This window comes from Taeniopygia guttata, chromosome 24, assembly GCF_048771995.1.
Source record: "Taeniopygia guttata chromosome 24, bTaeGut7.mat, whole genome shotgun sequence".
In the NCBI taxonomy this organism is placed as follows: Eukaryota; Metazoa; Chordata; class Aves; order Passeriformes; family Estrildidae; genus Taeniopygia; species Taeniopygia guttata.
Window position 1 is genome coordinate 4,992,231 of NC_133049.1, and position 23,712 is coordinate 5,015,942.

General features: G+C 50.1%; 1 protein-coding gene across 4 annotated transcripts in view; it reads right to left on the reverse strand.

Moving 5' to 3' along the window:
* The window catches only part of GRIK4 (glutamate ionotropic receptor kainate type subunit 4), a 206,139-nt gene that overhangs the window by 15,231 nt on the left and 167,196 nt on the right, over nucleotides 1–23,712 (reverse strand). For all 4 annotated transcript variants that reach the window (XR_012051889.1, XM_072918291.1, XM_072918292.1 and 1 more), the window contains exons 10-13: nucleotides 22,003–22,107; nucleotides 14,128–14,235; nucleotides 12,924–13,127; nucleotides 3,538–3,651 (exon numbers count right to left, since the gene is read on the reverse strand). Coding sequence is in view for 3 of the 4 variants with exons in the window: in XM_072918291.1 (XP_072774392.1) it covers nucleotides 3,538–3,651; nucleotides 12,924–13,127; nucleotides 14,128–14,235; nucleotides 22,003–22,107 (531 nt within the window). In the remaining variant the exon portion in view is untranslated. The remainder of the gene's footprint in view (nucleotides 1–3,537; nucleotides 3,652–12,923; nucleotides 13,128–14,127; nucleotides 14,236–22,002; nucleotides 22,108–23,712) is intronic.

A 23,712-nucleotide genomic window follows, 5' to 3' on the forward strand; every position in this document is an offset into this window, starting at 1 on the left:
TCTTTTCATTCACAGTTGTGGGTAAGAATAAAGATGTTCTGTTCCCACGGAGGGCACAAACTCTCTCTTATCTGTCTGTTTTGAAGATGGGAATGACAATATCTGGAGTCTGTCAGATATTTTTAGGCAGTCCCAATAGAGCTTTGTTAATTGGAAGAGCTATTTTTCCTGGAATAGATATGTTCAAAATGTCCAATAATTGATGAAGGCCTCCTGTGAATCCTCAGATGGATGTGGGAGAGATTAATATACCCTCCTCTTAAGTTGTTCTTGGAAATCTTCATTTTTTCAGCCAGTTTTCTGGGAAGATACAGGTGACTGAAGAGCTTGGACAAGGGGAACATCTGAGGAGGAGAGGACAGCCCTGGATTTGTTGTTTTCAGCACTCCCTGCCCTGGACACGCAGTCTGGAGGGATCCCAGTCAGCCCCATCCATGCCATTTCTCACAAGGGTTTCCCTTAAAAAAGGAGGGCAGAGAACTCTCTCCTGCCTCTGGAAGTCAGAGGGAAAGCAAGAAAACTCAGCCTGGAGAGGCAGAAATGTTGATGTGCGCTCGGGCACCGAACCAGGGCACATCCCAGGATAACCACACCTGGTCCAGGGGCTGATCCAGGTCCCTCCTTCTCCTCTGGGGTCAATACAAGCCCTGCACAGGCTGCTCTCAATCTTGAGCCTCATTTGGAGTCACCACAAGGTTCACAACCAGCAAATGCATTCCTGGGCCAGCAGCTGCCCCCACCCTGCCCTGCTGCAGAGGGATTCTTGCTGGCAGAGCTGCCAGGAGGGAGGCTCAGCTCCTCTCAGCTCCTCTCAAGATTCCTCTGGCTGGAATGAAGGAGTTTTTCCATCCATCCTTCCCATTTTGTGTCCTCTGCAGCAATCAAGCCGAAACACTTTAAGGCTCAGCTCACTTGGCCTAAACTCAGCTATTGCTGTGTGCTCTCCCAAGCTCCATTTCCTCATTTTGAAGGCAAGGATTTCAGGGCTGAGGAGCCACAATCATCTCTAGTCCCTCATTCCCTGCCACAGAGGCAGGACATGAGACATAAATAATCCTGATTTATCCCTCCATGCAGAAACCATCCTAGGCACCTGACTCCAGCCCCCTGCCAAACCCAGGAATGCTCAGGGCTCCCCATCCACCTCCTGCCATCCCCACATCCCCCTGGCTGGGCAGAATGGGCACCTAATGCAGCCAGCCAGGCCTTTTCTCTCAGCAGCCTGTGAGGGAGAAAGCCTGTTAGAGCTCCCGTGTCAGAAATCCAGCCTTGATTGTATCACAAGCAGGGAAATTGAGAAAAATGACAGCCCTGGTTAAAGCTGCCATATTTGGTTATGTGTGACAAGAGGCACAGGCTCTGTGGTGGCTGGGTTGGCGGCGTGGGGAGGAGAAAGGGGTGAGAAATCACTTGCCAGTGGAGCTACATGGAAATGAAAATAAAATGTCATCGCATTTGAAGGAGCCCAGGGTGTGGAGAGAACTCCTCAGCCAGGAAGAGGCTCATTTGTGGTTATTTATTAGGCTCCATCTCATCCGAGCTGTGATTAACAGACGTCAGCTGCAATTTTTGACATTGCAGAGGTGGTTTTTGGGGTGGGGAGAAGAAAGCTGTGGGGCTGCTCTGCAAAGCACATCCTTAAAGGAAAACCAGAAGTGTGTGGTTTAACAAATATTTACCAGTTTGAGGAGTTAAAGTGCCACACAGCTCTCAGGCACTTTCCTCAAGCTGAGCAGGCACGGGCTGGAGGAAGAGGTGTCAAAACTTGGAGAGGGAAGGGAGGGCTCTGAGCTTCCCTGCCCTGGGCTCCCTCCATCTAACCTGGCCTTGGGTGCTTCCAGGGATGGGGCAGCCACAGCTTCTCTGGGAAATCCATTCCAGGGCTCCCCACCCTCACAGGGAAGAATTCCTTCCTAATATAACACAGTATTAAATCACCAAATCCGAATTTAATCCTAGGAGACCCCAGCAGAAAAAGGTCCTGGCTCCACAAGGCTGATGTGAAAACCCAACCCTGGTGGGGAAGGGAACAATTCCATTTGACTTCCAGGAGCTGGAAGAGTCAACCCCTCTTTTTTTGTTGGTTTTTTTTTTTTTTTTTTTTTATTTCTTTTGTGATCAGTTAAATCATCGATCCTAAATTCTGCATGTACCAGAGGAAGCAGAATTTTAACTAGATTTTAATTACTTGTTTGCTCTTGGCAGGAGCCACTCAGCACAGAGATGGATGCGTGAATTTGTTTCTGTTCATCCCCAACGCTGCATCCTTAACAGCCTCCCGGGTGGAGAGGGGGCTGGGAGAGGCAGCTTGAATGGATTTTTCCTTTTGGCTGCTATTGTTGGGCTGACAGAAAACCAAGGCGCTGTCACTCACATCACAAATGCAGATTTGGAGCTTGCCTCCTGGGATACCGGGAATTTGGGAGGGACTGGGGGAGATCTGTCCTCTCCTGAGCTTCAGAGAGAAGGTAAAACAATGGAGGATGCAAATAAAAGAGGATTTTTGGGAGTTCAAGACAAGTTTGGCTAAGCAAACACACAACACCGTGTACACGCTTGCACACACGAATCCCTTGGGAATATTCCCAGCTGTTTTGAAACAGAAAAAAAAATTTGCCCCACTCCTGGAAGTGTCCAAGGCCAGGCTGGACAAGGCTTGGAGCACCCTGGGACAGGGAAGGTGTCCCTGCCCATGGCAGGGGTGGCATGGGATGAGCTTTGAGGTCCTTTCAACACAAACCATTCCAGGGTCCTGTGGTGCTGCAGCTGTGCTGAGAGCACCCCCTGAGATTGGGGAGCTTTCAGGGGCTGCTGCTCTTTAGGGTGAACAAATGAGGAGGCTGAGAGCAGAGGCAGAGCCCAGAGCTGTGAGCTCAGCCTGGCACCCTGTGCTCCCCAGGAGGGACATGACATTCCCCTGGGGTTGGGAAAGCCGAGGCTGATCTGCCTCTAGAGCATTTCCAGGAGGTGACAGCAAAAAAAGCAATCCAGGATTCCTTCCTGGCGTGATTCTCAGGTGGGAGAAGGCAGCAGGAGAGCAAAGCTGAGATCAAGAATGGCCTCAACACCAACAAGGAGCACCCACGATATCCCAGCTCAGCCTCCCAGCCACTTTTACCACTAAATCCAACTGGATGGTGACTTCCAGCCAAGTTTCTGCAATTGAGGGGCCACCCAGCCATGCTGTTGCACCCTTCCAGCCGAGCCTGCCCTCAGCACACCTCACCCAGAGGCCTTAAAGCCACTTAAAGCCACTCTAAACCCATCCTGCAGCCCCCACCACGCCAAAAAACCCATCATGCGCCCTGGGAGGAGTGGGGAGAGAAGCCAAAGGGCTGGGGTTGAGTAGGAATGGAATTCACCAGTCCTGACACAGAGCAGAGAGAGAGAGGGAAGCAGGAAATAAAGGTCGAGCGCATTTGCGTTTAAATAAGAAACCAAAATATTTTTATGAGTCGTTCATTATTCTCCTCTAACCAGGCAGGTTTGCATGCAAATAATGGAGGGGCATAAATGGCTCTGAAATCAGGCTCTTACCATGTGAACTCGGTAGAGAATGCTAATTCCCAGAGTCATGAAGGGCTTGGAGAAATCAATCACCTTCTCCCGCTCCGCCGTGATCGTCAGCCCCGCCACGGCCAGATCAGCTTTCTGGGGAGGAGAGAGAAGGAAAAGGTCAGAATCCTGGGCGAGCAGCACACCTGGGGCCACACAGGAGCCCTGCTCCTGCAGGGGGGATGTCCCACCCTTCTGGGACATCACTGTGGGGGCAGCAGGAGTTCTGCACCCCCTGCTCCCACATCCCTCTGCCTGGCTGCGTTTCACACAAGCCCTGCTCAAACTCACCTCAAAGTTTAGCCCACCCTGTGCTCTGGAGCATTCTCCCCATTTTCCCTCCCCTTTCCCCATTTCTCTTTCCCCCTCTCCATTTTCCTTCCCTTTTCCCATTTCTCCTTCCTATTTTCCATTTTTCCTTCCCTTTCTCCATTTTTTCCTTCCCCTTCCCCATTTTCCCTTCCCTTTCCACATTTCTCCTTCCCTTTCCCCATTTTCCCTTCCCTTTCTCAATTTTCCCTTCCCTTTCTCAATTTTCCCTTCCCTTTCCTCATTTTCCCTTCCCCTTCCTAATTTTTTCCTTCCCTTTCCCATTTTCCCTTCCCTTTCTCAATTTTCACTTCCCTTTCCTCATTTTCCCTTCCCCTTCCTCATTTTTCCTTCCCTTTCAGGCTGGAGCAGCTCCTTCCCCCAAATTCTCACAGCTCGATTGCCAGTTTTATTCATTTAATGCATATAAAACCTGGAGCCATAAACCAATAAATATAATATCTACAGAAAATACAACCTCCCCCCTTTCCCTGTTGAACACAGCTGTCCCTTCTGGTACAAGCAAGCACCACAGGTTGGTGACAAAGCAGCATCCTCACCCCTGAGCCATGGAGCTCACAAACCTGCCAAAATCAGACCTTCAGAACTGCAGATCAGTCTCCAAATAAAAAAATAAAATAATAAAATTCAGAGGACTGGCATTAAAGTTTGCAGATTGACCTGCGAAGCAAATGAGATTAGGGGGGAGAAAAAAAATAAAAATAACTTCTTCTCATGTTAATACCCTTGTAATATAGATAAGGGATTTGAATTTTAAATATTATTTTTATTACTTTAGCTCTTTTAATGTCTGTAATTGCTTTCTGTAAAAAATGAAACCTCCACTCCCTTATCCATTTGTTTCTCTGCTTTGCAGGAAGATGATTATGCATGTGGAAAAAGAGATGATGGGGGAGAAAGAAAAGCTGCTTGCACTTTTTGTCCCTAAATTTGACAAAGTCTGTGCAGATGCCAGTGCTGATGGAGGTCCTGGGAAAGGCTGCAAGAGGGGAGGGCAGCACTGCTGGAACCAGGAGAGGGAAAAGAAAGGGAAGGTGACCCAGGAGCCCAGGAAGGGGTCACGGAGGTGACACCTCCAGGGCTGCTTGGACATGCTGCTTGGAGGTTTTTACAACTGTTTCCAAGCAGCTCTTACAGATTCCAGAGAGGTTCAGGCTGCAATGAGTTAGGAACTGAGGAGAATTTCTGCATAGCCAGACATTTACCCACAGGCTTTTTAAAAGGCACCAGTAATCCCAACGTGGTGTGCGAGCAGTTGAGCCCTGTGTAAACAGCAGCAGATTATTGAAATGGGATCAGTTCATCTCTGGGACGTGGCATGTGGAGAATTTTATCTATGAGGAAAGCCTAAAGCTTCCTAAACCCCTCTTGTCTCTGCTTAAAAGGTTTGTAGGTGCCATTGTCTGTGGCAGGCACATTCTTCTCTCTCTCAGGATTTTTTCATTGAGGAGCACAGAGGAAAGAAAGAGAAAACAATTTCTATTTCTGCTCCTTGTTTTTCCCATGTGGAATGTGTGTGGAGAATTGTTTCCCTGGGGTGATGCTTGGTTGGATTCTGGTGAGGATTGTTTGAGCTGGTGGCCAACCCAACCCACCTGGGGCTGGGCTCTCAGAGAGGGGCACAAGTTGGGAGTGAGTTAGATATGAGAGTTAGAAAAAGTAGGTTTGTAGTTTTAGTATCTCCTTTAAATACTATATTAATGTATTATAGTATAGTTATAACAAAGAAATCATTCAGCCTTCTGAGCTGGAGTCAGACATCAGCATTTCTTCCCACCAGGTTCACCTGTGTTTACAATAATTGTCCCACTTCCTAAACCCCTCTTGTCTCTATTGAAAGGTTTGTAGGTGCCATTGTCCCGGGCAGAGCTCTCCCAGCAAAGCCCCTGCTGAACATACAGCTTAGCCTGACAATGGAATTCTCCTCCCAGTTCTCCAAATTAAACACAGTTCCACCAGCAAAGTCACAGACTAAAGCAGAGGGTAAAAATGCCATGGCAGAAGGATTTCATGCCAAAGCTTTCAGGAAATTTTCATTCCTGTCCAGGGGCAAATCTAAAGGCGATGCTGAAGGAGCAGCAGCATCCCCAGGTCTGCCCAGCTTTGGGGTTCTCTGGGGAGGAACAACATCTTGGTGCTGCTGAATCATCAGCAGCATCCTGAACTGCTCTTCCCTACACAAATACAGGGCAAATCCATCCCCCTGCCTTTGTCATGGAGCAGAGGCACAGCACAGCCTTCCCCAGGCACTCAGACTTTGTGCCCAGCTCCCTCATCTCTCATTCCATCAGAGTTATTTCTTTCTGCTCATTCCCTGCTAACTTTTCAGGACTTCTGCCACAACAGACGAGCAGAACTTTCTGCAGCAGAGCTCCAGCTCCTCATCTCTCTCTCTCTCTTCTCTCTGCAGGTTCAGTCATGCAAGTTAAGAGCTGATCTCTGATAGCAGGAGACTTTGATCTGGGAATGGCATGCAGAGAATTCTCTGCTGAATTTCATCCATTTCATGCTTTCAACTCTGCTTCCTGACAAAACTTCTCGGGGTTCACTGAGCTCGGTGGAGCTGCAGAGGAGCTCTGCAAACCTGAGTTCTCTCCAGCCTCCCCACCTGAGCACAGGTAGGTGTTGGGATTTTATGGGATAAGGAATGCCCTGGGGGAGGAGAAATGGATTTTGTTTTGTGCCCCCACACTCTGTCCACATCTAGCCTCTGGGGAGAGGGAAAAACAGGAGGCAAAGGATGGAGGGGGGAGAGGGGCTGGTTTTCATCCTGCCAGCACAGTTGCAACTATAAATATTGGCATGAAATAGGCTTGGAAAAAGACCCAGACTTTTTGGGAGTGGAGACAGCCACTTCTCTTGACAACACACCGCCCAAGCAAGGCCAGACCCTCGCTCGGTGAGAGGAAACCCAGGTGGGCTGGTGTGCCAGACAAAAGCTGCCACCACCACCACCCTACCTGGCATTCCCGTGGGCTCTGCCTGCATCAGGGCTCTGGAAAGGACATTAAACACGGGGGCTGAGCCGGGCTCCTGAGGAGGAACAACAATTAAGCATCCTTCAGGAGCAAATTGCAGGGCCTGCCAGTCCAGAGGCGGCATCCGCCCCCTCGCCGCGGGCTCTGACGGGGCTCAGCTCGGAGCTAATGGTGATGAACGGGCCCTGACGTCAGCCCCAGCCCGGAGAGGATCCCAGAGAAGCCTCCCACGGCATGGGATGGCAGAAAGCAGCCGGGAGAAGAGCCCAGCTGCAGCCCCACAGCCACCCCCAGGCCGTGCCAGGCTGTGGGGACACAGCGCAGGGAGCGAGGCTGGGGCTGGGGATCTCCGTGGCAAACACCTGCAGAACAAACCAGGACAGATCCGGGGGCACAGGGCTGGGATCTTGTCCAGGAGCAGCAGTGCCTGGCTTGAGCAGCTCCTTGGATGCCACATCCCCCTTGGATGCCACATCCCCTGGGTGCTTGTGACAGCGGCGTTGTCACCAGTGCTGTGCACCTGTGGGAATCCAGGGCTTCCCTCTGGCTGCCCTGGCAGGGCTGGGACCCTGGCAGGGGTCAGGAACCCCCCTGGACAGAGCCCCCAGAGACACTGGCTGTGATCTCTGTCCATGGAAAAGAGTTTTCAATCTTACAGGATCAATTACCAGCTCTGAGTCTTTGATATAAGTAATAATTAAGTGTGGCACGGGTGCAAAAGTAAAATTTTAGGATTCTAGATGAGGGGTTCAGAGGGGACACGATGGAGGAAATTGGGTGTGCCTTGTCCTTTTTCTCCTTCTTCATGCCCTCCATGTTTCACTGTGGTGTTGGCATTTTTCTGTTGGTTCAGGCTGGGGACACACTGTCCAACGTAGGTGACAGATATTGGCACGTTATTGTAAATCCAGCACAGGTAGTTTGTGGTATTTAATGTTTGTACCATCCCACTGAGGGCAGAGCCCCACACGCTGCCCTGCAGGACAGAGCTGCGGCAGGGCAGCAGAACATGTTAGAGATAAACAGAATAAACAACCTTGAAACAGCACAGACCAATTATGGCTTCTGCTTTGGCAGCGGGGCTGACAGACAGAGACTTTCTACAATCTCACAATCATCAATACCTCAGATTCCGACACACGCCGAGCCCTGACAGCACAACCAGGGCCAGCAAAGCTTTCTTCTGCACTGTCCCTGTGCTCAAAAGGCCTCACAGAAAGGTGAAATAGCTGTTCAAGCCCTGGGGGTGTCCCTGGGGAAGCCCATCCAGCTGGAGGTGGCCCTGTTGGGTCTCCAGAGGCTCTCTGCTGTCCCATGGCACTCCCCGATGCCCAGATGCCCATTGCTGCACTCAGAGGCACGAGGGGCACTCCAAACAGGTGTCTGGGGATTTTTTAAGGACAAGTGTGAGTTCTGCTGTATCAGAAGTGACAGCCTGGAAAGCCTGGAGGCTGCAGCTCTCCCTGCCAGGCCCAGTCAGGGCGGGATGAGCACTCGGTGAGGTGTCAGCCTCCAGCCTGCCCTGGCCCGTGCTTGCTCACCTGGCCTCTCTCTGTGGGAGCACAGAGCCTGTGCCAGGTGCTCACCCTGCCCGGGGCAAAGCCAGCTGAGGTGAAGCACCAGGGACACAAAGCACAGGGACAGCAGTGAGACCAGCCCAGCTCACACCTTTCCCCATCCTGGCTCTGATTTTCCAGCAGTGCTCTGCAGACCCCTCTGCCCGTCCCCTCGCTGTGCCTGCACAGCCACCCACTGCCCCTCTCCTTGTCACAGCTGCCACCAGCACGGCCTGAAAACAGCCTCCCCTGCCTCCCTTCAGCCACACACAGCTTTTCTCTGCACACTGGGAGAGGAGAGCAGGACTCTACCAGCTCTGGAGAGTCTTTCCCTCCTTTCTGCTGTTCCCCAGCTTTGGAGCAGCTGAAGGGAAAGCAGTGCCTGGCCACCAGCAAGGAACACCAGCACCCCAAACCTTTAAGGGCTTTCCTGCTCTTGGTGTTGCTGTTCCTGAGGCTGGACAAGATGGGCTTCGTGTTCCTCCCTTTAAAAAGGGCTTTGATCACCACTGATCCTGGCCAGATTCGAGCCAGGCATGGTGGGACAAGGCTAAGGCTGTCACGGTGCTGTGAAAACACATCCCTTGGTTTGTGTCACGCCAGAGAATCCATTTCAGCTGGAGGATGTGCTGGAGAGAGAGAGAAGGGGAAGAGCAGGCACCATCAGGGACTCTGAGCCAGAGCTGCACTGCAGCAGCGAGGAGCAGCATGTAATTCTTCCAGCCCAAATGCCCTTTAAGTCTCTGATGCCAGAAAAGAGGAGATGAGGAGATTTGCTGCTCTCCCTTGTTTGTTTGTCTGTGCCAGGGCCAGGAGGGCTGACAGGGAGAGTGGCTTTAGTGCCCTGCTCACTCCAGAATGAGCAGGGTGCTCCATCTCCCTGCCCTGCATGCTCAGAGGGACAATTCAGGCCAGGCTTTTTGCCTTTGTGACATTTCTCACTGCAGGATGGGCTTGAGGAACTCCTCATCAGGAGCTGGAGTGGCAGGACAACGGGGAGAGGCTTTGAACTGAAAGAGATTTTGGGAAGGAATTCTTCCCTGTGAGGGTGGTGAGGGGCTGGGATGGAATTCCCAGAGAAGCTGTGGTTGCCCCATCCCTGGGAATGTCCAAGGCCAGGCTGGATGAGGCTTGGAGCACCCTGGGATAGTGGAAATTGTAAAAGGGGGTTGAAACGAAATCACCATTACGTGATTCCGAGTCCTTCCAAGTGGCTTCTCCCAAGCCAAACCTCCATGAGCTGATCACAAACTGTGCAGGATTCCCAAACCACCCCAGCTCCCCTCTCCCTCACCCCCCAGCCTGTTTTGTGAGCAGGTCAATAAAATATGTACTGCTGAATTTGGGTCAACAAGGGATTTATGTTTGTACAGCGTCCTGCTCAATCATATCAGGGTGTACAATTAGCTGTAATGGAATTCCCAGCGCTTAAGAATAAATCAATAGCTGGTTAATTTAGGAGCAATAAAATGAAATATTTTCTCCCAAATAGCCTAGAGTTGCTCTGAGGAGATTCCGTGCCACAAAGGGATTACAAGGGAGGCTGGATAATTCTGTGACCTTTTGGTCCTGCACCTTAAGTGAGTGTGAGTCAAACCTTATTTTCTGATGGCTGATCAGGATCAAGACGAAATTATTTTCCTACAATGATACTGTGCTGGACATAGGCAGAGCTTTTATTTTTGGGAAGAACTGGGGACTTTTATGAGAGGTTTACACCCCAGCTGATCCCCTTTTTGTCCTAAAGCGGCAGAGTAAAAATATAAATATATATATATATATAATTTATATAATATATAAATCCACTGAAAGAGGAATATGTGCACCCAGCACAGGATCTGCTGGATCCCATAGGACAGGGGTGAACAAGGGGCTGGAATCAAGGATAAACTCCCTTGGGAACTGACTGGCAAAGATGGACAAAAGCCTCTTGGGCAGTGAAATGCCCTCAAAAAACAACATCCCAGGCAGCCCTGAATAAACACAACAGCAAGCACACCCAGCTCTGCCCTGGCTGACCTGAGCTCTGTGCCTGGGATTGATCAAAAACTTGCTGAAACCATTATAAAAACTCTCAGGGATATAGGGAGAACAAGAGACAAAGCTGTTTCTCTTCCCCAATTTGTGATCCAGCCTCACAGGCTCTGACAGCTCTGCCCTGCAGAATCAAAAAACCCTCCTAAATAAAGCTCGAGCTGCAGAAGAAACAAACAGCTTCTGTGTGAAGATGAAGCTAAAATACTCATCACTGGAGAAAAACAACCTTCCAAGAAGTCTCATTTAATGAAGAGGAACTGCCAAGGTTAGTAGGCCAAGAGTTTGATGGCTGCTCCCTTCTTCTGAGCTCTCAGCTCCTTCCCTCTTGCCTGCCCAAAGGAATGCTGCAGGAGTGCAATTGTGTGTGTGTGTACACACACAGAGACACAAAGATGGGGAAAAACGGTGCCAATAGCCTGAAGCATTTGCAAACAGCCTCCCAGAAGCTCTTTTAGAAGAGCAGATGGGGGTGGGATCTCAGCTGGCGTTGAGAGCGACTGCTCGGGGAAGGGTGACCCCAGAGACAGGGAGAGCTCAGGGGAGTCTCCAGTCTGTTCAGTGACCCACAGAAAACCCCAAATCCCTCCCTCTTTCAGACAAACAGTTGTCCCAGCTGACCTCAAACATCCAGCTGAAACTCCTGAAGTGGGATGAGCATCGCCTGTCGCCACGCGGGGAAGAAGCAGAAAGTGCCAGTGGGCATTTCTAGATATCACGGACCCATTAAAGACCACAGAACCATGGAAAAGACCTCCAAAATCCTCCAGCCCCACTTCCAACCAAATTCCACTGTGCCAAATAAACACAAGGGGAAGTGATGCTCATTTTCCAGGGAGGAAAGAGCTGGCAGGAGCCTCAGATCATTTCCTGGAGCCACAGGGGATGGATTTGGACCCTTGCTCCTCTGCTCTGCAGAAAGCAAATGACTCAGGGTCTCCTCTCCCACAGTGAGGGGATTATCACCAACCCACGTCACCGTGGATTTGTCACCAGCTGGGAAAGTGGCACTGGGCTCTCAGGGGCATGTCAGGAATGACAAGGCAGGAATCAATGAGGAAGTATTGGCTTAAATAGCATCAATCCCACTGTGAGCTGTGGCTAAGCCTATTTTCCTAAGGATCTCAGAGCATTCTGTGGGCTGTGTTTAAGCTTCAGGAAGCCTGGGAAATACCACAGAGGAAAACAAAGAGCAGGGAGAGGGGTCCAGGCTGGCTGAGCCCAGGTGTACAGAGAATTATTGTCAAACCCAACAAAATAATTCAGTTTTCAGCTTTGCTGTTGGGCAGCAGCTCCACAGAGCAGAGCAGTGAAAAGATCTCGAGCCATGCACTTCAAGGAAATAGGAAATGTGCTTCTCCAAAAGCAACACTGAGTTAAGCAGCTGAACTGAATCTTCCAAAACGTTTCTAGGCAGAAATGGGATTCTCACTTGCTTCCATCCCAGTGAGGTTTGGTAATTTTTTTGCAGCTTCTACCAAGCGCTGTGGTGTTTTCCTGTTGCAAATTTTTGTTAATCTTCCCGCTAGGAAAAAAAGAATCTATTGTGTAATGAGTTTTTACATGGGACCCCAGAGTCCAAACTTCCTTCCCAACAAAGTGAACACCCCTGAGAGCATCCCACGGCCCTGCTCTTGCTCTGACTTCTTCCCACACTGCCACGCCACCCCAAGAAACACATTTTCCATCAGGAGAACACATTAAGTGCCAATCCTCTGCTCCAAGCCTCCCAAACAGACTGAAACCCCATCCATCCTCATCATCACTGTCCTAGATTGCAAGGCAAAATGTATTCATTTCCCATCTGTTAGAGGTGTGGCAGTTATCTTCTCTAAATTGGGCAGTTTTCTTTATCTCTTCCACAAACCAATCCTCCCCCTGGGGAGACATCTGCTGTTAATGGCCTATTGAATGTCACTGCATGGCTGATAAAAGTCACAGCATCCCACTGGGAGATGCTCTGCCCAGAGGGAGGAGCCAAGCATTCCTACCTGGATATAATCTGGGTTTTGGGACACCAGCAGGGCTTTTCCTGCACTGGATTTCCCAGAGGAACAGCTGCCTCTCCCACTGCAGGAAGACAGATTTTTTACAGGATCCCTGTTCCAACAGAACCACACCTGACACTCCAGGAGGACTGCAGCCACAATTCCAATTGGACTGCAGCCGACACCCTGACAACAGGCTGTCAAGTTGTATTCTGACTTGTTTATTTTATATTTTTATTTTCTTCCCTAATAAAGAACTGTTATTCCAGCTCCCATATTTTAGCCTGAGAGCACCCCTTAATTTCAAAATTTATAACTATTTGGAGGGAGGGGGGTCTACAATTTTTTTCCATTTCAGGGGAGGCTCCTGCCCTTCTTAGCAAACACCTGCCTTCCCAAACCAAGACACACATGAAGCACCAGGGCTTTGCAGCTCCAAAGCCCAGCAGAGCAGAGTTTAAAAGAGCAGCTACTCCACTTACCCGAGCTATCAGCTCCCCAACCATCCCTGTCCAGGTGCCGTTGGCCTCGGGGACTCCGTAGACGCCGTCCCCCACCAGGTGGATCTTGTAGTTGAAGCGCAGGATCTCTGCCAGCTCCTTCAGCATGTCCACGCAGAAACCCTCGTAGCGGTCGTTGCCTTCCAGCTCCTGGTGGTTCCACTTCAGCATTAAGTAAGGGTTTTCCTGCAGTGAAACTGGGCAGCTGTCATTCCCATCTTAGCCGAGGCGTCCCGCCAGCACGGAGCAGGGAGGGCAGTGCCACGGGCTCACAGGGTGGCTTGGTTTGGGAGAAACTTTAGAAAACGTCAAGTTCCGAGCCCAAAAAAGCACATCCCAGCACAATGGATCCCTCTCAAGCTGGATGAATTGATGAGGAAAGCCTGGGAGCTCAGGTGGTGCCAAGCTCTCAGAGCTGGCTCCACACTGGTGTTCCCTGGCCCCTGCTGCGTGGAGGTGCAGATCTGTCCTGGTTCAGGACACAAAGCAGAGCTAAGGGATGATGATTTGGGGGCTGTTTCTAACTGGGAAGGGCAAGAGCAGACCAGTGACTTCTCTGAGTCATGGCAGGACATCCAGACTTCAATCTCTCCAGGCACAGAGACATTTCTCCAGTCTGTCCCCTTTTCAACAAACTTTGTGGGATGTGAGGAGACAGGCAGGAGTTTGGTGTATTTAAAGGAGCAAAAAAATCACTGGACAGGCAGCAGCTAGAAGGGAACCTGTTGTGGTGCCTGTACATGCTAAGTTTTCATAAAAATCTTGCCCATTTTGGCCAATTTTTATAATTTTAAGGGTAGAAGGGGCAACTGTCCCTTCCAACTCAGCAGCTGCACACCAACAAGAGCCCCATTCAGATCTGGATGCAGACTGGCAGCGTGTCCCCATCACAGCCCCCTCTGAACCCATCAAATGCCATTTCCACATGCGACATCGACCTGGGCTTGGTTACACTGCCAGGAATTGTCCCCCCAGGCTGTGATTCGAGACTTGCTGTGTGAAATCGGTGCTGAGGGGCAGGAGCAGGCAGCAGGATTCCAGCTGGATCTGAGCCCAGCACAGACACCCTGACAGACCAAAGCCCTCTGGGTGTTGAGGGAAGGACCAAGTCCTTTCCTGCCCCAGCTGACCCCACCCCTGAGGGCTGGGCTGCCCGGTGGGAACTGCAGGTGCCCCCCTCCCTTACCAGGATGGTGGTGACAATGAGCGTGGTGTTGAACAGGCTGTCGGATATGTTGGAGGAGAAGATCCTGTTGTCCATGCTGAGCCCTTCAGAGACGTGCCAGTGGCCAATCTGGAGAGATAAACAGCACAATAAGGGGATTTATAGGGCGAGTCACTGCCCATACGGCTCTGGTGAGTGACAGCCCTCGTGCTGGCCTGTTTAGGGATGCTCCATTACCTTCACAAGCCCAGAACGGGTCAGCAGAGAGATTAACCCTCTGTGCACACCCCCACCTGCTCTGCAGGGCCACCAGCCTGGCCCTGTGCTGCCTTCCCACGTGTCCTCCCTGCAGAGCCCTGCACGGGGACAAAGCTGGGAGCTGGGAGGCACACAGCCTGGTGTGTTGTCCCCACATGCCACCAAATGGGTCCATCTTAACCAGAAATCCCCAATCTGTGGGCTTGTCCCTCCCAGCGTGGTGCTGGGAACCTCTGCCCTCCACCTTGGTGGCAGGTGATGGGACACAGCCACCTTCTCAGTGGTGCTGCTCCATGACTCCTCTTCTAGCTCTTAATTACCACAATTAGGCACTTCCAAATCCTTTGATTCACACCAATTTACCCGCCCAAGCATCAGTGTGGCTGCAGCAAACCCGAATTCCCAGCGTGGAGGGCAGGAACCAGTGGTTCCATTTCCCCTGGATGGCAGGAACCAGTCCCTCCAGGCTCGGGAGGACATCACGATTCAGCTGTGACACAACTGCCTTCAGCCAGGGGGGAGGAATATTCCACAAAACCTAATTTTAACTTCAAGAGCCTAATCTCCTTCCCTCAGAGCTCTGGGCAGGGAGATCAGCACCTCCAGCAGCTCGTTCAGAACGTGCAAATTAAACTCCTGCTCTCTTATTGTCCTTTAAAGTGCGTCTGCTTTTCCTCCTCTGCTTTTCCTGGTGGATACAGGGGGGCTGAGGGAGGTCAGCTCCTTCTGAACCCCCTTTTCCTCCTCTGTCCCATCAGGTTCCAGCACTCTGCTGGTGTCCTCTGACACCTCTCTAGTGGCCCTGAGAGGCAGTGGGTGACCCCAAAGGTGCAGGGGGGTTTTCAGAGCTCCTCCAGAGCAAATCCATGCCCACCCATGTCCCTCCTGTGGCACTGGGACTGAGGCAGGCTGTCCTCTCGCTGTCAGGCTGGGAGGAACTAATTGATTTTCCTCTCTGTCACGGGTTAATCTTGCTATGAGCAGGGGAGGGAAAGGCAGTGTGGAGCCCTGGGACTGACTCCGTGCCTGCTCTGGGCATTGTTTGGCCTCTGGTGTGACCAAAGGCTCGAGGACTTGGATCTGAGCCCAGCACAGACACCCCCACAGACCGAATCCCTCTGGGTGTCGAGGGAAGGGTCAAGACCTTTCCTGTCCCAGGTGCAAATCCAGCCCAAGTGACCCAGGAGCCACAGTGGGAATCTGTGAGGAGTCCCAAACCCAGCCTCCTCATCCCAAGGCACAAGGAGCAGTGGGAAGGGCCAGCAGGACAGCTTTGCACCCAGAATCATTGAAACCCAGCCCTGCACAGACAGCCCAGCAATCCCAGCTGGATATTTGTCCAAATTCTCCTGGAGCTCTGGCACATTCAGGGAACAGCAGCCCCAAAGTGGGAGATTTCCCACCCATTTGACGAGCAGGGAGCCCTTGAGCACAGCTTTCACTGGTCTGAATCCAAGGAGGATGAATCCCCCCTGAATTCCCCAGCTCTGCTCTGATTGCTGAGCAGCAGCAATCGCCTTTCAGAGAGAGTCATCACTCACAAACATTGCCTAATTTTTCTTCCCTCCCGGATCTCTCAACCAGAGATTAGTGACAGATTAACTTTAATTTTAACAGCCCTCGCTGTTGTCCAATTTGTCCCTCCCCTGCTGGCACGTGCTGAGACTAATTGCCTCTTCTCCCGACAGTGCTGTGGGCTTGACCTTGCTTTTAAAGGCACCAAGGCCATGAATCCCAGGTGCTGGGGCACTTCCCCCCATCCTGCTGGCCCCAGCTCCCCCCGTGCCCCTCACGGGCTGACAAAGCTCCTCACGCTGCTGTTCCTGCAGTGGCAGAGGGAGTCTGGGCCCCTCACACCCCTCTTCTGCAAGATGGATGTCAAGGTGATTTTAATCATCTCTATCTACACATAAAGAGCCTCTGGAAAACAGAAAACATATCCATCTGCTAAAAAACAATCAAATGCTCCACACGGACAGGGGTGAGACCATCCTGTTGTTAAGGCTCTGGACAAGGACTTCAGGGTTTTTAGGACTCAGGGTTTTTATGCAGAGGATGTGATTGGTCTTTATAAATACTCCAGGTGGAGGAGGTCTGTAGCAAAGAGGTAGAACAGCTTTTTGAAGCTGAAAGGACGGCGTTGGCACAAAAATAAATACATACAAACCAGCCAGAAATAAACAAGCTGACAAACCAGGGGAGAGGTTCCTAATGATCAGAGGAGCTGGAGTGACACCTGTCCTAGAAGAGCAACGAGGGCAGCACAACCAGCTGGGTGCAGGCTGGAGCTCAGCACCTTTCCAGAGGGATTGTGTGACCTGGTGACAGGTGACAGCCCAGGGCCTGGGTGGAGAAATTCCCTCCGTGTCTTCAGGGATGTGTGACTCCCATGTCATCAGCCCTGCACCTCCCTGTGCCCCGAGGAGATGCAGCCCTGCCTCAAACACCCACAGGCATCTTGAGGCCAGCAAAAACTGTGAAATTTGGGGGTGAAGCAGCCCAGAAAGCCTCAAGCTGGAAGGAGCAGGGAAGTGCCATTGCTTGTGCCATTGCTTGTGCCATTGCTCGTGCCATTGCTTGTTCCATTGCTCGTGCCATTGCTCGTGCCATTGCTTGTGCCACTGCTCCATCCCCACAGGCAGCTGAGGTGCCTCAATTTAGCTGCTCTGAGAAAGGCATTATTTGGGTAGGTGGCACAGAAATATTTCTCATCTCTGTAGCAAATCCCCACGTGGAGCATTTCTGGCTCACTCCTTCCACCCTGTGTGGAGAAGCTTTGAGGCTCCTCGTGGTGTGAGGTGATGAAATACCTCCCAAAGCAGTGATTTTAATTGAATCTTCTGCTTGTTTTTCTGTAGGAATGGAGATGACAGGGCAAGACTTCTCCACGAGCTTCAGAGACACCACAGGTATTTACCATTTACCATTCCCAGCTTCAAATTAAGGCAAAGCCAGTCCTGAATCCAGATTTTGGAAGAGGCAGACAGCAACAGGAACCTTGTGGGCTCTGATTCCAGGTGCTGTCCCACAGCTTGCAGCCATCGTCTCCTCCCCAGGAAAAGGGAGGAGTGCACAATGCAATCAAAGTGCCCCAAGGAGAGGGAATCTGGGAGTGACTGGGAAGGGAAAAAGGGAATTAAACAAATGAAGAAAATCCCTCTGAGGACACTACCACGGGCTTGGATTCCTGAGTGATGCCAGCACAGCAAGGAGGCAAAAGTTGATCTGAAATTAGCACTGAAAGCATCAACTATTAAACCAAAGAGCCACGAGATGCACACACACCTCAGCCCTGAGGCCACCAGCATCCCCCAGATGTCCCCTCCTCCCCAAATGTCCCCTCTGGACCGTGATTGACACTTGGCATGGCCCTGACAGGGCCGCAGTGGCACCCCCTGAGTCTGTCAGGTCCTGGGGACAGTGGCAGAACCTGTCCCTGGGCTGTGCCTGGGGGCAGCAGCTGAAGAGGAACCGATCCCACCGAGGCTGATTAGCTGCTGCTAAATTAAAAAGGTTTGCTGTGGCAGGGACTGAGAAGGGTCCCAGAGGTGTTGGTGGGGAACTCATCTGTATCTCATCAACATCCCAATTAACAGCCCAAACCTTGCACTGCTCTGTCTCAGGACACCAGCAGGGCCTGTGGTTCAGAGGAGAACGTTTGGCTGCATGAGGATGAGAGCTGGGGTCAGGGTCTGCAGCTTCCCCCTTTCCCTCCCTAAATCACCTCCCCCATGAAGTTCCCAAACCTTGTGATTTACAGCAAATCACTCTGCTGCAATTCTGCAGTGTTTTTTAGAGGGGTAAAAAAATTAAAATATGAAAAAAAAATTAAAAATTAAAAGTTCCTAAACCTCAGCTCGTGATTTACAGCAAATCACTCTGCTGGAACTCTGCGATGTTTTTTAGAGGGGCAAAGAAAGAGGGGAAAAATTAAAATATGGAAAAAAAACCCCAAAACTTTCCAAACCCCAGCGCATGATTTACAGCAAATCACCCTGCTGCAATTCTGCAGTGTTTTTTAGAAGGGCAAAAAAATTAAAATACGAAAAAAATTAAAAAATTAAAAGTTCCTAAACCTCAGCTCGTGATTTACAGCAAATCACCTTGCTGGAACTCTGCAGTGTTTTTTAGAGGGGCAAAGAAGGGGGGGGTGGGGGGGGAAATTAAAAATATTTTAAAAATAAAAGAAAAAGTTCCCAAACCTCAGCTCGTGATTTACAGCAAATCACTCTGCTGGAACTCTGCACTGTTTTTTAGAGGGGCAAAGAAAGGGGGAAAAAAATTAAAAGGATGACATTTACCAAACGCAGCCCTTGTCAGATCTATAGATCACCAGCACATTAATGAGCCTGTGCTTTATCGAGCATCCTGTGAGCAGAGAGAGCAGCTCTCATATGGCTGTGGAAAAAATTCCTCTGGTTAAGCTAAATCAGGAAAAGACGTGTTTGGTGAGTTACATAAATGTATTAAAAATTGGATGTCAAAAAGCCCTGCCTCTCCTTGCCCAAAAGCAGCAGCAAGTTAGAGAATCTAAGTGTCTCTAATTTGCTCCCTGGCTGGATCAGCCTCAAAATTCAGTGAGCTCTCTCCATCAAAGCTGACGAGCTGGAAGTCCCTGTGGCTTCACTGGATGGAGGGAGAAGAGGAGGAGAGGGAAAGAGAGGAAGAGAGGAATGAGCTTGGTTAAAACCAAGCAGGGAATGGAAGTGTTTCAAACAAATCAGTTAATGCAACCCTTGGGAGCAAGATTGTCTCCAGGATGTGAATGCCTGTTCTTTACCCTGTTCTTTTAATTAAAATATTTCTAATGATTTATTTAGTTCTTTTCATTAAAAGAAGCCAGGCTGGCAACAAGAAAATAAGCATTTATGGCACAGCAGAGCTGCCTTTGGCTGTTCTTTGCAGGAACACGGAGAGGAGGAAGGCTGGGCAGGAGCCTGGCAGGTCTCACAGCTCTCTGGGGAGGCTCTTCCCAGTTAAACACATCTCAACAAACCACCTTAGGCTGGGAGGGGCCTTGCCACCCCTCTGGGCACTGCTTGGATCAGAAAAGCTCCCTGAGTGTGGGAATCCAGAGCATCCCTCTGGCTGCCCTGGCAGGTCTGGGACCCTGGCAGGGGTCAGGAACCCCCCTGGACAGAGCCCCCAGAGACACTGGCTGTAATCTCTGTCCATGGAAAAGAGTTTTCAATCTTACAGGATCAATTACAAGCTCTGAGTGTTTGATATGAGTAATAATTAAGTGTGGCAAGGGTGCAAAAGTAAAATTTTAGGATTCTAGATGAGGGGTCCAAAGGGGACAAGATGGAGGAAATTGGGTGTGCCTTGTCCTTTTTCTCCTTCTTCCTGCCCTCCATGTTTCACTGTGGTGTTGGCATTTTTCTGTTGGTTCAGGCTGGGGACACACTGTCCAACGTAGGTGACAGATATTGGCACGTTATTGTAAATCCAGCACAGGTAGTTTGTGGTATTTAATGTTTGTACCATCCCACTGAGGGCAGAGCCCCACACGCTGCCCTGCAGGACAGAGCTGCGGCAGGGCAGCAGAACATGTTAGAGATAAACAGAATAAACAACCTTGAAACAGCACAGACCAATTATGGCTTCTGCTTTGGCAGCGGGGCTGACAGACAGAGACTTTCTACAATCTCAGAATCATCAATAGCACAGATTCCGACAACTGAGAAAGGCAGAAAAGCTGAGACAGGAGCAGTTTTATAAAAATCAGCCCTTTCCTGGTGGGTTTGTGACAGGGCAGGGCTTGCAGCCACCCCTGGGGGACTGCCCTGTCCTTCCAGGACTTTCTCCCCATGGCTGGAAGTGCTTCATCCCCCCTGCACATATGGGGAATTTGGGAAGCTTGATCCCAGCGCAGCTTTCCTGGGCATGTCACAGACACAAAGCTCCTTTTTTACCGAGCTGTTACAGCAGGTCAGCAAAGGTTTTCTCCTGTCACGCCAGGTTTGTGGGGAAGAGATGAGACTTCAGTCTCGGGGCAGATCAGATGCAGTCACAGCTCCCCAAGGAGCTCTGGGAGAAGCTCTGCTCCAAGAGGACCTGTGAGTGTAACGTGCAGTCCCTGCCACATTCAAACACATCAAAACCAAAGCTGTCACAGGGAGCTTTGCAGCATTTCCTTCCTGAATCCAGCTGAATTTGTGCTCTTATTAATGCAGATGGGCTTGGATCTGTCACTTCTGTTCAGAGGGTGATGGGTTTGGGAGAGGATTAAAAGGGCATTGATGCTGTGAGAGATCTCTGTGGGGAAAATGCCATCCCAATCCCCCCTGCTCGCTCAGAGAAAGGCAGCATCAAAGCCAAGCTGTCACTTGACAGGTAAGAACTGGCAGGTAACATCCTTGCCAAGGCTGAAATTCACTGCTGCCAGGCCAGGAGAGGGTTCCTGGTGCCAAAATGCCCTGTTGGTGAGGGTAGGCTACAATAGCTTTTGTTCTCTGCCAGCATCTAGAAGTGGCAATCTCTGAGAAAAGGGCAGCAGTGGAGCTGTCAGCAGGGAAACAAGACAGATGAAACCCCTTTTTTTTTATTCCTCTGGGACTTGTAGGTTTTTTTTTATCCTGAATAAGGTTTGGATTTACCAGCAAATTCCTTGGATTTGTTTCATGTAATCTCAGCAGTCTGATATCCTCAACTTCAGCTCAAACCAGAAAATATGGCTTGGGCAGAAAGTGTGAGATGAGGAATTACCACTCAAATTAATGATTTTAATGAAGTCTGCTCAGTGTTCTGTGGGCAGAGGAAAGCTGTGAGGAACCTACAAGCACTGAGACAAAAAGTAAATGAGTGTGAGCTGAGCAAACCTGTTAGAGAGCAACCCCAAACCCAGAGTGAAATGAACTTGAACTTCCCCTGACAGCGGGGAGATGATGGGGAGCTCCTCTCATGGGGTTGCCCCATTTGCTTTCCCTCCCAGAAACAATTTGAAAAGATTCACAGCACCCATTTTTTCCCCCATTTCATAGAAAATTCCCCCATTTCCCCCCCATCCAAATAATTTTAAGCAAATGCAGCCACAAGTTTAAGAACTAAAGGAGTGTGGGTGTGAGCTGGCACAGATTCCCTGCCCCAAATTAGCACCTGTGACAGGCCAGAGATTGGCTCTGCTGTGGATATTCTCAATTCAGTCAGAGAGAAAAAGAGAAAGATTTCTGCCAGGCTAAACCTGGGAAAAATCCAAGAGGAATGTAAACAATCTGTTATCTTGTTTGTTCATATTGTTTATAGATATGTTCTACCACACTGACCTAAGTCCAGCGCGCCAATCAGGTGAAATGTTTTTACTTTAAGACCAATGGAATTAATGTTCATGATGTTCTCTATAAAAGAGAGAGGTGCTTTTGAATAAATTTTCGTTTGCCTTCTGAAATTTCGTCCATCCCTGCCTCAACAGCATCACTCTGCCATCCCCAGCTCCAGGGCCTGACGGATTTAGACAAATCCAAACCACCGTGAAGCGCGTTCCTGGTGAAGTCCAACACGCTGAGATTGCTCAGCCAGAGCTAAGGTGACACCCTGACCACCTCGTGGTGCAAACAAGGGGGGTCACAGCCCCTTTTGGTCCCCAGAGCATCCCCCCGAGCCGAGGACACCTCCCAGCCCTCCCCTGGCTGCTCTCACCTGCCGGAAGCCACCACGAGTGTGCTGCAGGATTTTCAGGGCGTAGTTGGAGCGTTGGCCTTTGCTGTTGAATTCGATGTGGCCGGTGAGACCTTCCAATTCTACCTGTGCAAGAGAGACTCAGTTACAGCGCCCAGCGAGGCTGCCCCACCCCACTACAGGCATTTAGCTAATAGTACACGGGCAAAATTGAAAGGAAATCCTTCAGTCCTGAGCAGAAACCCAGAAACTGGACAAATTTTGAAGGTCCAAACTGAAGTTCCATTTCCACCTGGCGCAAAAACTATGCTTGTGTCTCCAGAGGTTCAGGAACAAAGTGGATTCCAGCAAAGAATGTAAAGCCATATCAAGATTTAAAAAATGTACTCTCAAACTCTAAACTTTTCTCTATTTAGCTTAACGTGTCTCTGCTCTAAACTATAAATCCACATTCTCGCTTCTAGCACCTAAGATTGGAAGCCTTTTCCAAGGTCTCAAATCAAATCCTGTTTAATTCTGAGCTTTGGCTTACAGGCCCAAGGTTTGGAGAGTTCTCAGTGCAGAGACAGGCGGGATGGCCCCACACACCCCACACTTCCAGCAGGAACAGCAATACAACCCTCTTAGCTCAGTCCTGACTATTTCTGGAGTCTGGCTAGAGGAGAAAAGACAAGGAGAAGAGCAGGGAATCGGCAGCACGAGGTGCAGGACTCCCCAGATTTCCTTGCTTTGGAAAAACCAGCTCCACATCCCCTCACTGCCTCCCTCCATCCCAAGGCTAAGAACCACTGCGTCTTCAAGCAGAGCTATGGGGAGCTGGAAGATTTTGCTGTCCCTGGCTAAAGGTGGGATTTAAAATAATGGGCCAAAGGGTTACAATGATCAGGTTCAGCTCAGCTTTCCTTTGAGGGAAAAAAAACTCTCATAAATAAAAAACCTTTATAAAATTTCCTTGTCTCATTTACGCTCAGAGTCAGAAATCTGTTCCTGCTGCATGGTCACCTCAGCTCTGAGGAGCCACAAACTCCAACTATTTCACAAGGATGGGATTTCAGAGTGTTCTCATGCCAGATTTAGGCTTGTTTGGTTCCAGAAATGACAATTTTGGGTTCAAAGGAGTCCAAACCCATAGGGAAACTTACATCTTGCCCTTGAGCTCTGAGCAATTGTACTGCATGATCTCGTATCAGCTCAAGTCAGAGCTCAAATCACTTAGAAACATTCATATTTAAAAAAAAAAAAAAAAACCAACAATTGAAGTCCAGCTTTTCTGCAGCAAAGCCTGAAAAAGGGAGAGTTTAATGTCGTTCCAAGGCTGGTGACAACCCAAACCCTCAGATCTCTCTTTTCACTACCTTCAAAGAGCCGATTTTATCACTCCATTTGCACTTATCCTTTCTCCAGGCTCCAATACCCAGTAGGGTTTTTGGGCTGCCAGGTCTTAATTTTGCTGGTAGAACTTATGGCTAGAGTGGATATACATGGAGTGTATCCTACAACTTCTGAATACTCCCTCCCCTCTCTGCTGAGGCAGAATGTCCCAATCACTCATTTGTCCAGCACCTACCCCTCCAGTCTTCGAATTATTTTGGGAGTTTTGTCAGCCTTACCCTTCAATAGTTGCTCAGGAGTCAAACCCTTGCCCTTCCAAGGCCATTTCTCAGCAGATGTCAGCCCCCCACAGATCCAGCAATTAGACAACCCTAGTTCTGTGGCAATCTCCTGCATCAG